At 43.7% G+C, this 14,196-nt stretch overlaps 1 protein-coding gene across 1 annotated transcript in view; it reads left to right on the forward strand.

The window, feature by feature from the left end:
• Nucleotides 1-13,409, forward strand: part of UBTD2 (ubiquitin domain containing 2) — a 35,753-nt gene extending 22,344 nt beyond the window's left edge. The window contains exon 5 of the mRNA XM_015641476.1: nt 13,012-13,409. Within this exon, the coding sequence (XP_015496962.1) occupies nt 13,012-13,409 (398 nt within the window). The remainder of the gene's footprint in view (nt 1-13,011) is intronic.
• Nucleotides 13,410-14,196: the final 787 nt, after the last annotated feature.

The raw sequence follows: 14,196 nt of genomic DNA on the forward strand, positions 1-14,196 counted from the left end.
TTTTTCTTCTGCAAATTTAATAATTTAAATATCTTAATTATATATTTAATTATAGTGATATATAATATAAATATTACTATAATATATAAATTTATATTTTTATATTATATTAAATTATATATATAAAAATATAATAATAGAATAAAAAATTAGTGATACATTCATTTTTTTCTTCTGCAAAACGATGCAATTGGGTAGGGGCTGTGGTGTTTCCTTCCATTTATTTGCTGTGTGTACAACAAGAGGTTTAAAAAGAAAATCCCCAAGCCCAGCCCTACATCCACATTTCCCTGTCCCTGTGCTCCAGCCGTGTTTTTTCCTGAAAAAACAAAACCTTGCAGGAAGTGGAGGAGTGAGAGGAGGGGGCTGGGGAGTGAGTAAGGACTGGCAGATCCAGATTTTGCACGGAGAGACTGGAGCTTAGCTGATGCTGCAAAAATAAAATTGATTTTTTATTCCAGAATCCTACAGGAAAGGGATGGGAAAAATTAAAAATAAAAGAAAAAAATCCTTTCTGAGGCTGATTTCAGGCAGATCTGTCACTCCTGTGGTGTGAGGAAGGCTCTCAGCTGTGTCATTTTTCTAATGGATGCCTTTTGCTGGCTTCTGCTGTTAAAAATAGCGTGTAAGAAGTATTAAATAAATAAATAAGCTGGTGGGATGGGCTTAGCACTTCTCATCTATCTTGGGTGACTGTGGGACGGGTTTAAAAATAGAAATAACGTTATCACCAATTTATACATTTTTTTTTTTTTCTTTTCCTTTTTCCCTCCTCCTGTCTTAAAGTAGCACATCCTCCATATTTTATTAATGAGCCCACTGAAAATTAATGAAGGAGAGTTTTCCATACTTCTCAGCTATCAAACAGGAAATGTTGGAGTGTGTAATATTTTATAATAATGTTCATGCTGAGCTGAACTTGGCCTGCAAGTCATTCATACTCACTGCAATCTGGCTGGGGTTAAGTGGAGTTTTTAAATTCCAGGATGGGCACTTCATGTGTTCCCAGGATATTGGGGTTTAATATCTGAGAGATTGAATATTTGCAGCCATTGTTTTGCTTTGTTGCTAAATAGAAAAGATTTTAAAATATTAATAAAATAATAAAAGAAATATTTATACATATTTATTAAGTATAAATGTCAATATATAAAATATTCATAAATATTAATATATTAATAAAGCCATATGTATGCATTTATAAATTTATATTTATTTATATTTTATTTATATTTATGTATTTATAAAATATAAATTGCTAAGATATAAATATTTATATATTAATAAATAAAAAATAATATTTCTAAATACAAAGATAAGTGTTATATATACAGATATCTTTATATATAAATTTATATTTAAAAATATTTCTAGAATATTTATATATTGCTAAAATATTAATTAGAGAAAAACTCAATTTATACAGGAGGAAGTTCTAATAGAATGCAGATTAACTTTAATAGGTACCTTTAATACCCTTAATGATTACCTTTAATAGGTTTTAATAGATTAATTATTATTAATTATTGCCTTTCATAAGTTACCTTTACCCTTAAAGCCACTCCACCATCAGCTTTGGCTCAGGGGTGTTTTTAACCCTCATCAGTTGTAGGAAATAAATTCTGGGATGGACACTTCACCTGCTGCAGAGTGCTCAGGATATTGAGGTTTAATTCCTTTCATAAAAGGGTTTCTGTGCTGAGTTTTCAGCTGTTTGTTCAAACACAGCTCCTGTGGCTCCCTGGATTTTCCACAGCTCTGGCTCTTTATTTGCTGTGTGATCCCCAAAAATGGGATGGGAATATTTCCCTGGAACACTGGGGAGAAGTAAAGGGCATCACTGAAATATTCCTGCTCTGAATAGAGCATTTCCCTCTCCTTTGGCTGAAATATTAATTAGGAAAACACAAAAAAAGTCCCAAGCAACAACAAGAAAAGCCCTGGAATCCAAGAGCTATGGGGAAGGCGTGGTGTGTTTCCCAGAAATTCCTAATTCCAGACTATTTTATCAGAATAGACAAAAATCTATTTTATAAAAATCTATTCTACAAAAATACCAAAAAATCACACACAATCCCTGAATTATTTGGGTTGGAAAAGATTTCCAGGATTGAGTCTGCCTTGTGAGCAGAGCACTGAGTGCCACCTCCAGCTCTCACAGATTTATCAAATACCACAGCTAAGTCCAATATTGCCTCCACACAAAAAGCAAAAGGACAGAATTGCACCTCTGGAGCTGCCTGATTTCCAGGAGAAACCCATAAATCCACGGAATCTGTTCCCTGGACACCTCATCCCCATCAGGTTTTGGGTTGTGGGTGTTTTTAGCACTTGGAGTCAATATAAAAGGTTGCCCTTTGCTATGTTGCAAACTCCATTTTTATTTATGTTGATGAAAATCTCCATTTATCGAGTCCATTTATTTTATTTAATGTTGATGGAAAACTGAGCTGTCAGTGTGTGCTCACAGCCCAGCAAGCCAAGCATTAATATTGAAATTTGCACAGTAATTCAGAAATATCTGCCACAAAGTGCTATAAAACACAGGAGGTTTTTAACACTGACCATTCCATGGATGGGTCCTGTAAATGAAAACAGCTCCAGAAAGTGGAACTCTGTCATTTTGCAGTGCTTTTTGTGTGGTGGCAATATTGGATTTACCTGATGTATTGATGACTTTGTGGAGTGAATCCCTACAGTGAATTTTTCTGGGGCATCTTTAGCATTTAAATTGAATCCCCTGTGAACTGCTGCCCTTAAAGCCACAAGGTCCTTGTGGTTTTTCTTCCTCTTCTCCCTGAAAATTGAAAAGCTGTAGGAATTGCTTGCTTGTCTGAAGAGGCTTTTTAATTATCATTAAAAATCATATTTTTGATGGGTTACATTCTCTACACAAAATCGTTGTGGGATGTTGTGTTTTTCTGTGAGGACACCAAACACTCAGGTTTTTCTAATACCCCTTTAAAGGGGGAGTAAATGATATTTTGGTGAGTGTGGCTGTCTAATTTTAGATTCCAGCAGAGTTATGAAAGCTTTGGGAGGTCTGACTATCGAAGCCTGGCTGTCAATATGATCAGCAGCAGTACTGACAGGAAAATGCAGCCCATGAAAGTTAAAAAAACTCTAAAATCTGTAGTGAATATCATAAAATTTACAGCTGAGCCTCCTGCTTTGTTGCTTTGGGGTTTGTTGTGTTGTTTTTGACTGAGCTCTGCTCAGGAGACAGCAGTTATTAGTTTGAGGGAAGCTTTTTCTGGTTTGTTTTTATTTCAGTTTAAAAAAAAACCCAACCCAAAAGGCAGGGATTAAAACCCAAAATTGCTGCTGTCTTGTGAGGAAGCAGACAAGCTGCTGCTGGCACTGAGGCCCTGTGTGCATTAGGATAAGAGTGCTTTTATTTTGCTTTTTCTTCTACACATCAGGTCTATTTTTAAGGGTTCTTGACGTCAAGTCCCCTCTGTAGGCTGAACTTGGCTGAAGTGGGGAGTGAATAATTTGAGTATTTCATAAAAGGGCTGCTTTAATCCCTTCCTGCCTCCCAGCACCCAGGGATCCTCTGGGAAGGGATGGCAGCTGCATCCCAATTTTGCTGCTTGGCACCTCAGTTTTGGCCACCCTGGGTGTTGCAGCCCTGTCAGGGCTGGCTCTGCAGGGACAGGGACAGGTGTGACAAGAAATTCTGCTGCTGGCTCTGCTCCTGCTCCTCTGGGCTCCTGCCAGGCTGAGGGGCACCCAGCTCATCCCAAAATCCATTCCCAAGAGCAGAGGAGCCCAACTCATCCCAAAATCCATTCCCAAGAGCAGAGGAACCCAGCTCATCCCAAAATCCATCTGCTGGAGCAGGACAGCCCAGCTCATCCCAAAATCCATTCCCAAGAGCAGAGGAGCCAAACTCATCCCAAAATCCATTCCCCAGAGCAGAGGAGCCAAACTCATCCCAAAATCCATTCCCCAGAGCAGAGGAACCCAGCTCATGCCAAAATCCATTCCCCAGAGCAGGACAGCCCAGCTCATCCCAAAATCCATTCCCCAGAGCAAAGGAACCCAAAATCCTTCCTTCAAGTGGAAGGAAAATGAATCAAATCCTCAGGATGTGGAGCAGTTGTGGCTGGCTGGATTATTTATATATCTAAGTGCAGGTTAGAAACTCTCAGCCCTTCAAATAAAATCCCCACTTCTGGCTCCATCCTGCAGTTGTTTTCCTCAAATATCTTTAACTTCTGCTCTTGTGTTTTGAAAGGTATTTTGAGGAGCTTTGTCAACACAAATTGCTTGGACTTTTTTCAAGTCTGTTCCCCTGTAGTTGTTGCCTCTCTATTTCCTGTCTTTGGTTTCAGTTTGTCTTTTCTGGTGGGGGAGGATGACTGTGCATTTATTTCAGAAATGCTGTTTTAGGGGGTTTTTTAACCATTAATGTGTGACCAGAAAAATAACAGTTAATTACTTTAAGGAAAAAAAAAAAAACAAACAACAAAAAATACAACAAAAAAACCAAACCCAAACTGGCCATGAGATGCTCAAAATAAACCCAGATTTGTGACAAAAGAACATCTCAAATTCCTCCTGTAGGAAGCTGCCTTGTTGATGTGGGTGTTGCAGATGTTCCAGACAGGCGTGGGTCTGCTTTAGGTGAATAATAGTCCTGTGGTATCTGATAGTGGTCAGGACATGATGTCTGCTTTATTAAATATTCCCAGGAGTGGACATTTATTGGCTGCTTACAGTGGAGGGACTGAGTATCAGCTTCATCTGCCTCGCTGTCTGCTTGGGAAATGAGAAAAAGAAATATGAAGTGTTTAAAATGTGAGTGGGAAATGAAGTTTCAAATGTTTTTCCCCCCCTGAAGATTGCAGTGAGAGCCCTCTGAGGCTTCCCTGGTGATGTCCAGGGATGGATTTGCTGGATTCTGGAGTTGTTTTTTGGTTTTTTGTGCTGTTCCTGGGGGGATTGGTGTGCTCAGGTTGGTGAATGAGGGGCTCAGCAGCCCTTGCTCATCCCACTCCTCTTCCACCATCTCCAGTTGATTGTGGCCAAAACATTTGGCATCTTCTGCTGGTTTAAATAATAATAAAATAATATATAATAATTAAATAATAATAAAAAAATAATGATTTTCTCCAAAACAAAGGCAAAATAGTTGTTATGGCCAGAAGTGTGTGAGCCTCAGAAAGCTTCTCCCTTTAACCTTTTAGGAAATCCTACCTGAGCTGTCACAGAGAACATGGGCAGCACTCATGAGGTATTTCAGTATTTTAAAATATTCCACAACCTCCTTCAGTAAATACCCAGGCTGATAACTTGGAGTCATTCACTGGGTGTGTTACAGGCAGCTTGACCTCTGGAAAAATCCTAATTTCAAAGAATTTTCTAAAGCTGGGAGCTGTTTTTTCTTTTTCTTTTTGCTGACAGTTATCACTGAGGAAATTATCACTGAGAAAAAAAAGCTTTCCTTTTTCTCTGAGCCACGTCTGAGCCCAGCCCAGAGCAAGCAATATTTGGTTTGTAGCTTTATTGCAAAGAAAACCTGCAGCAAAATGAACTCTGTGTTTCCATCCGTGTTTTGACTCCTTGAAACTGCACAGGAACAATGAAACCTCCGAGGTGCTTTTTAATAATTCCTGAGTGATCAAGGAAGGTTTTTACAGAAGGTCACAGCTACAGCAAGGCCTTGAATTTTTAACCTTTCCTTGAATTTTTAACCTTTCCTTGAATTTTTAACCTTTCTGGGCTCTCCCCATCTGTGCAGCCTCTGCTTGATGCACATCCAGGGCATGAGGCAGCACCAACATTCCATTCTCCCACCTTTATGCTTAATCATTCATTTTTCCTGCTTTTTATTTTAAATAAGGGCACTCTGAAGGAGCAGCACCGTGGAGGTGAGATTTGCTCCTCCTTTATTTGAGGAGCAAATAAAACCTCAGATCTTCCTGCAGCCTCCTTTAATCCCCTCCACCCCCACAGCTTGAAGCAGCCTCGTGTTGTAGTTTGATTTTGGTTTTATTTTCGGATGTGGGTGCTGATGTGGGATCTTGTCAGGCTGCCTGACCTCCCTGGAGCCTTTCACATTTTTGCTGGTGACCTTTAGAGACTGAGTGTGCAAATGAGTGACTTGCAGGCTCATTAGCAGGTCTGGGAATGTCAGCACAGGGATGCAGGGAGCTGGGGAGCAGGACAAACCTTTGGCTGGGTCATTCTGTGCTTGTCTTCGCTCTTGGGGTGATGGCTGGTGGGGAGAGCTGCTCGGTTTGAGGAGTTTTCCACCCCTTGTTCTCCCTGCAAGCAGCTGGGACAGCTCCACGCTCCTTCAAATCCAACATTTGTTCCGTGTTCTGCGGGGTTCTTGCTGCTGCTGCTTTACCTGGAGCTGCATCAGCCCAAATTTCCTTCCAGATCCACTTGGAGCTGGGATTCAACTCCCTGAAATCTCATTTTGGGCAGGGGGTTGTTGGTGTCCCAGCCTGGAGTGCACAGGAGGTGGAGCAGCTCCAGTGCTGCGGTCCCCAGCACTCATTAACTGAACATCCCAACAAGCCTTGGTCAGACTGTGCCTCCTCTCTCTCTCCAATTCCCTGGAATGAGGTTGGAGCTGGGGGGTTTGGGCTCTGCTCCCAGGGAACAGGGACAGGAGGAGAGGGAACGGCCTCAGGCTGGGCCAGGGGAGGCTCAGGGTGGACAGCAGCAGGAATTTCCCCATGGAAAGGGAGCTCAGGCACTGGAAGTGCCCAGGGAGGGTTGGATCCCATCCCTGGAGGTGTCCCAGGAATTCCTGGAGGTGGCACTTTGTAGACTTCCAGGGACAAAATCTGTGTCTGAGAGATGAAATCTGTCATGTGTATGATGTGAGGCTCCTGCCTGGTTTTCCATCTGAGCAGAGTCAGTTACAGGATTTGGGATCCAGGTGTTCACTCTGGATTTACAGGAACAGCAGACTGAAAAAATCAATGGGAACGGAGGCAGTGACAACTCCTGTAAATCTGAGTTCAGCCTCACCCTGAACAGGTGACTGGGGACTTCAAACACTGCCAGGGCAGCTGTGCTTGCAGGGATGCAATGGTGGTGATGACATTCTGCTCTCCTTTTCTCCTCCAAAACCCTCCAGCCCCTTGGAGAAGCTGGATAATGCAGATGTAAATGAAGAGGATACACAGAGAAGCTCTTCTACCAACTATTTTATTTTAAAATTTTTATCTGAGAAGCCTGTCTAGACAGGCATCTATTTTCATGACATGCAAAGCAGAGTACTAGATGAATACTTCATTAGTAAAATGACTTGTCATCTTTGAACCCTGATGGAATATCTCTTGGAAGCTGGTTCTTCCATGCAATATTAGATCCAAGTTTTACAGGGATATGGAAGTGGCAGTACATATGGTGTTGTTAACATGACAGCTAGCCAGCATTAATGCAGAATTACTTCATTTATCAAAGCCAGTGCTGGGAAGCCAATGAACTGCACAGGCTGGAGGAATTTGAGCTCTGGTGAAGCTGTTTTGGGGAAGGAATAGGTTGTTTGTGGAAGTTACACTGCTGTGAAATTTGGAGCTTTCTGGTCCCTTCTTCCCTGGTTTCCTCTCTTTTTCCATCAGGTGGGCGAGGTGGGGTGACAGATTCCAGCTCTTCTGACAGGATTGCTGCTGTTTGCATTTTCAAGAGGAATTTTGAGGGATTTGGTTCAGGGCCCTGAGCACCCCTTTCCAAAGTGTCCCATCCCTGTTCCCTCTGCTGATCCCTCTGCTCTCCCCGCTCCACCTGGGAGCTGAAATCTGAACAAAAGTGCCTCATTTAGCTAATGCAGAAATTCCTCTGTTTCAGAAGACTGTATTAATTACCTTTCACCTTCAGCCTGGTTAATTAGTGCTAATGAATGAAGTGATGCTGGTGCTGTGCTGTGACAAAGGGAGAGGATCAGCAAGCCCAGTGATGCACATGGCATGTGCAGCAGCCTTTTCCCAAAATTTGGGTTGGAAGGGACCTGAAAGCTCATCCATTCCCACACCCTGCCATCAGCAGGGATATTTTCCACTATCCCAGCTTTTTCCAGCCTGGCCCTGGACACTTCCAGGGATGGGGCAGCCCAAATTTCTCTGTCCAGTTAGGAACCTGTCCTGTGTTAGGCAGGATGGCTTTGGATACACCTGGGGGATCTTTGGTTGGATTCTCCAGCTGGGATTTGCTCTTTAAAAGTGTTACTTTAGTATTACAGCATGAGGAAAAGCTGCTTTCTGTGGAGAGTGGCAGAGAGTGGAAGAGCTGCCCAGGGAGGTTGTGGAATTCCCTCTGGGGACATCCCAAACCCACCTGGCTGTGTCCCTGTGTCACCTGCTGCAGGTGACCCTGCCTGGGAGGGGTTGCACTGGCTGATCCCTGAGGTCCCTTCCAGCCCCAACCATTCTGTGACTGCAGGAAAAGCAGGAAAAGGTGTGATCCTTGAGGGTGGGAAGGGTGTCAGAATCTCCTTATTTCCCCCTTTTTCCAATTCCTGTTCCTGGAATTGGAGCTGGAATTGGAATGAGCTGCTCCTGCTCACCAGGCAGCTCCCGGAGCCCTGGGATCTCCTGCTGCCTCTGGGAGTTGTTCTCCAGCGTGGAATGGAGCCAGACCAATAATGTTGCCATAATGGAAGAGCTGTTTTTCAGTGGGTTTGAAATGAGAATTATTAAATGCTTAATTCTGGTTATCTGCAGAGCCCATTCTTTAAGGAGCTGCAGTGACAGAGGGAGGGCAGGGATGAGAGCAGAGCACTTGTGCCCAGCCTGAGGATCCGAGTTCCACCTTTATCCAGGAGCTTTCTGGCTCTTCACATTGGCATAACCCATGGAAATTTTGTGTGGAAGAATGGGGATGGGGAGTTTATATGGGTGGTTTTTTATCAAGTGTTTCAATTAATTCTTGTAGCTGCTTCATTGTTCTCTGAACACGGTGCAAGGCACTGACTTAAACCAGCATTCCCACACATTTCCCTCTGGAAAACTGGGAAACCACGCTGGTAACAGCAGCCTTGGCCACTTCCAGGGGTGAATTGAGCAGTTTCTGTTGGGATTAAGTTCATTTTGGTGCAAACTCCTCCCAGTTTGGGCTGCCTGGAGGTGAGTGGAATGAAGCACTGCGTGTTTGCTCTTGTCCCAGCCCTGCTCCACCCTCCTGATGGCAGCACAGGGATTCCTTTCCTTGGAAAATCCTGTATTTCCCAGCTCAGACCTGGAAACCAGCAGCTGATAAAGAGATAATTCAGCTTTTGCTCTCTAGGAGCTGCTCTGCTGTAAGACTCAGAGACCCCTTTGTTTTCCTACTGCATTTCAGGCATTTGTGATTTACATTGGATCCAAACGAATCATCCTCAGGTGAAAGCTCCACTATCCCAAATTTATTCAGAAATCCAGGCTCAGCTTGGCTTTGGAATGGAGATTTTCAGTCAGAAAAAAACAACTGAACCAGCTGTTCCTTGGGCAAATGTGTTATACACAGACAGTTGCCTTAAATTAGCTGAGTCTCACTGCAGTGCTGCATTTTGGGTTGTGTTGTCTTAATTTCTCTTCCTGCAGCAAATCCATCTGGGGGAAGGGGAAAAAAAGATGGAAATCTGCTCAGTTCTTAAGTTTTGGGTGTTTCTGAGCAGTGCTCCTCAAAACTTCTCTAGAACTTGAAGGCACTTTATGAACAGAAAATAAGAATTTTCCTTCTTTTGCTGAAGAGAATGGTGTGCAGCCTAAGGAAATGCTAAAATGCCATTTCAATTGCATTAAAACTTCTCGTGTTTTCAGGTGAGTGTGGCCATATTTGCTTGACTTAATAACTCCTGCAAAAGTTGATCTTCTTCCTATTGAGATCTCTTAAATTGTTGTCCTGCAGGAGGGATAAGTAAGTCCAAACTCTGAACTGTTTAGGGATGGAAGCAGAATTTTAACCAGTCCTTTTTAGTGATTTCCCTTCCAAATCCAGTGAAATAACCTCATAATCTTCATAAAACAAAGTTTTTGTGCCTGGCAAGGCAATTAACTTCAAAATGTTCCTGTTCTTTAAGCTTGATGATCACATCTGCTTATTTTTCCCTCAGAAATTCTCAAGCTGTCTCCTACCTGGATAACAACCAACAAGAAGCTCTGCTTTGTGGCTCCTTCCAGAATTCCTCACTCTCCAAGCCGCTGTTAATTCTGAAATATTAAAATAATCCCATCTGCTGTTGTTTTTGGGGTTTTTTTTTGGCATTGTATTTTCTTGTCTGCCACCCTTCCTTCCTGCTGCTTCCCTCCCGGAATTTGTCCCTTCCAGGGGTTTCTTTGGATGATCCAGCAGTGAAAACTCCAATCCTCAAGGCTTTGGAGTCTGAACCTGCTGTGGTTTGGGGAGGGAAAGGGGAGCAGGGAAGGGAAATCAGCCTCACTTGGGCTGTGGGATGGTTGTTCCCTGCAGCTCTGAGCATCTCTGTGCTGCCTTTTCCTCCTCTGGTTTGGGGATGCTGCATCTTCCCACTGCTGGAAGGACTCTGCTTGCCTAAGGGACAGAAAAACCTCAAAAATATTTATTTCTCTATTATTTTCCGCTTTCTCATAAAAACTTGACTTTGTTTTAGTGCCCCTTCCAGCTAAATGTGGTCCAGGCTGCTGTATCCTGCAGGAAGGATCAGAAACGTGACTTGCAGTTAGAGCAGCAATGGGAATGGGATGGGATGCTGGATTTGCTGTGATTTGCAGTTAGAACAGCAATTTTAGGAGGTGTTTTCCAGTTGGGATGTTGGATTTGCTGTGATTTGCAGTTAGAACAGCAGTTTTAGGAGGTGTTTTCCAGTTGGGGGACTTGGGACAGGGGACATTTCCCCCAGGATAAATGGAAAACTGGGATTTCTGGTGAGGTTTGTAACCTGTTCTTACATTAACAGTTTGTTATAAACCATTTCTCAGTCTGGGATGGGACTGTGGGGTTTTATTGGCAAGAGCTTCCTGCTGCTGTGTCTTTTTCTATTTATTTATTTTTGTTTAGCTGCAGACCTCCAAGTTAGCTGCTGTTTGAGAGGATTTGTTTAATATTGCTTATCTGATGATGATTAAGGAATCCAGTGTTTATAGCATCAGCTTTGACCTCCGTGTTAGTTCAGCTGAGCAACCAGATAAATGATGAAGAAATTCTTCAGCAAGCTCCCCCCATGTTATTTAAAATTAACTCTTGAGGTGCTCTTCTAAAGCTGATTCATTCTTTTTAAGAGAAATGGCTTTTGAGGAAATTTTAGCTGCTTTAGCTACATTGAAAGGCTGTTGAGGTTTGGGTTTTGGCTTGGTTTTAGCAGCAAACTTGTTTCTATGTCTGGAATTTAGTCCTGTGACATTTAGCAAATAGATGAGGAGTGAAATGAATGTTGTAAAACAAAACTGAACTGTGGGAACTTCAGGCTTTGGTCTGTAAATGACAACCATGAAAGGGTTGGGGTCCAACACAGCTTTGATAAAAATTGGTTTGCTCAGAAATTCATTAATGATAAAACACTTTAATGAGTTGATGTAATTATTTTATTTCTTTTCTTGCTTCATTCTCTCATAAATCTCAGGGCACAGGTGCCTTGGTGCTGCCTGTACAAACAGAAAGCCTAAAACATCGACCTTTTGATTGATTTCCTCTGTGTGTTTTCACAAACACAAATTATCCTTAAAAAAAGAGGATTTCTATCCAAAAGATTTCCATCAGAAGACGCTGCTGTTACACCAGGCTGGGTGACACCACGTTTCCCTGAGTCTGAATTTTAACTGTGGTAATTTTGCTGATCAGACAGCAAAGTTTAAGACAATTCAGTGTCAGCATGGAAAACAACCTCCAAATTAACAAAGCCCTTCGTTCCCAGCGAGGAGCACTTGGCTGTTGTGTGCAGAACAGACTCAAAGAGGTTTTTAATATTCTGTAGCTCAAGGACTTGGCTCCTCTTCAAACATTCCCAGCTCCACAAGAATGGGTAATTTGGCAAGTGACTGTACCCCTCTAGGGGCAGAAATGTGGAAATTGCTTCTACAGGTAAATTCAGACCAGGGAGAGGGGATTTGACCACAGGGGAAAGGGATTCCTGCTGGGATTTGGGATGCAGCTTCCTCAGTTTCCCAGGCTCTGCTTTCAGCCTTCCCTGCCTTAAATTCTTCAAACAGCATGGAAAACATGCTGCTGCTTTCCTATTATTTTCTATTATTCTATACTTGAAATCTGTTTTAGAAAGTGAAATCTGTTTTAGAAAGTGAAATCTGTTTTAGAAAGTGAAATCTGTTTTAGAAAGTGAAATCTGTTTTAGAAAGTAAAATCTATTTTAGAAAGTTACACTGTGAAAAACCCAGCCTGTATTTGATACTTCAGCTTGTGGCAGAATTTCTGAGCACCCAGGTTATCCAGATTATCCCAAGGGATTTTAGGGAAATGAAAATCCCTCCTGACACTCCAGGGCTTTGAATGTGGGAGTCAGAGGTGCTGTGGGAATGCAGAATCCGTGCTGGGCGTTGTTGCTGTGCTGGTGATGGAGCCGCAGACTTGGGTGGCCGTGTTTGTTTGTCCTGGCAGCGCTCACTAAAACACGAGGCCTTTAAAAACCATTTCAGCAATTTGGGGATGTTTGAGAAGTTCCAAAATGCTCCTTTCACGGTGCTCTCCTGCACTCTCAGAGCTCGGGGGTGCAGGTGGTGTTTGCTGGGTGCCCACGTTGTCCTGAGCCTTGGTCCTTGAAAGGACACGTGGCAGCACATCCTCATCCCTCCTCCCTGCTTTTTTCCTGGAAAAAAGGGTTGTTTGGCTTTTAGGGGGTGCTTTTATCTCAAGATTCTTATCCCCAATTTTAATTTTAATTTGGATTTTAATCCCCAAGACTCTGTATTCAAAGATGGGGGCATTGATGATTTTTGATTATTTATTTTTTTTAACCCGCTCCTTTAAAGCCTGAATTCCCACCTCACCTCTTGGCTGGCTGAACAGCAGGGCAAAACTTCCCAGAGTGAAGCATGAAAACATTCCAGGAATTCCCTCTCACTCTCCTCCTCTCTCCTCAAGGTGCTCTTACGGAGTGTTACGATGAACTGGGCAACCGCTACCAGCTCCCCGTCTACTGCCTTGCCCCTCCCATCAACATGATCGAGGAGAAGGGTGACCTGGAGACTCTGGATATTCCTGACCCCCCTCCCAACTCCGGGCACGAGTGCCAGCTCCGCCTGCGCCTGTCCACGGGCAAAGACCTGAAGCTGCTGGTGCGCAGCATGGACACCGTGTACCACATGAAGCGGCGGCTGCACGCCGTGGAGGGAGTGGAGCCGGGCAGCCAGCGCTGGTTCTTCTCTGGGAGGCCCCTGGCAGATAAAATGAAACTGGAGGAGCTGAAAATCCCAAAGGACTACGTGGTGCAAGTCATCGTGAGCCAGCCCTTAGCAAATCCCACCCCGGTGGAAAACTGATTTCTGCTCCTTCTGGTGGTTCTTCTCTCCTGCGTCTCTGTTGTGGGGTTTGTTTTCAGTGCCCTCTCTTCTCTTTGGGGTTGTCCTGCTCGTGGATGGGTTGCAAGAAATGACCAGCAAAAAATTCCATCTGTGATGGAGATCTGCAAAAATGTAAAAATGTAACCTGGCCTCTGGGGTTTGCCTGATCTCGTATTGAACACGACAGCAAGAGCAGCAGGGCAAGGGCAAAGGGAAGGGAAAAGAGGGAGGGAAGAGATTGTTCACTTAATACAGACATGTAATGATCCTGAAACCATCAGTGGTGTCCTGATCCCTGAGGCCAGAGCAACAGAGAGCACTTTTATCTAAAAAAACCAACTTTGAAGCGAATCAAATCTCCAGTTGTGTATCAGCAGCACACACAGTTCCTGCAGAAGGAGCCGGTGACGGGGATCCCTCTGGCTCTGACGAGGCACAGCCAGCCCTGGGCAGTGGAGCTGGGCTGGGCTTTGCTCTCTGGCAGCTCCTGGTGATGCTCAGAGCGAGCAATTGTACATTCCAAGGTGGCAGTGCAGCCCTGTGCCACTGCTGGCTCAGGCAATAACTCAGCCCTGTCTGCTCTGTACTGTAATTTCCTGCTCCAGCCCTGCCTCAGCCTCAGTTCCTGCCCCGTGGGGGGCTGAGCTCCTGTCCCTCGGATCCCAGAGAGGCTGAGCCCAGGTGAGCCATGAGGAGCAGCCCCCCTGTCCCACAGCATCCCAAAGGGACTGAATTCCTGCCAGGAGCCGTGGGCTGCAGCTCCCTG

This window comes from Parus major, chromosome 13 (genome assembly GCF_001522545.3).
Source record: "Parus major isolate Abel chromosome 13, Parus_major1.1, whole genome shotgun sequence".
In the NCBI taxonomy this organism is placed as follows: Eukaryota; Metazoa; Chordata; class Aves; order Passeriformes; family Paridae; genus Parus; species Parus major.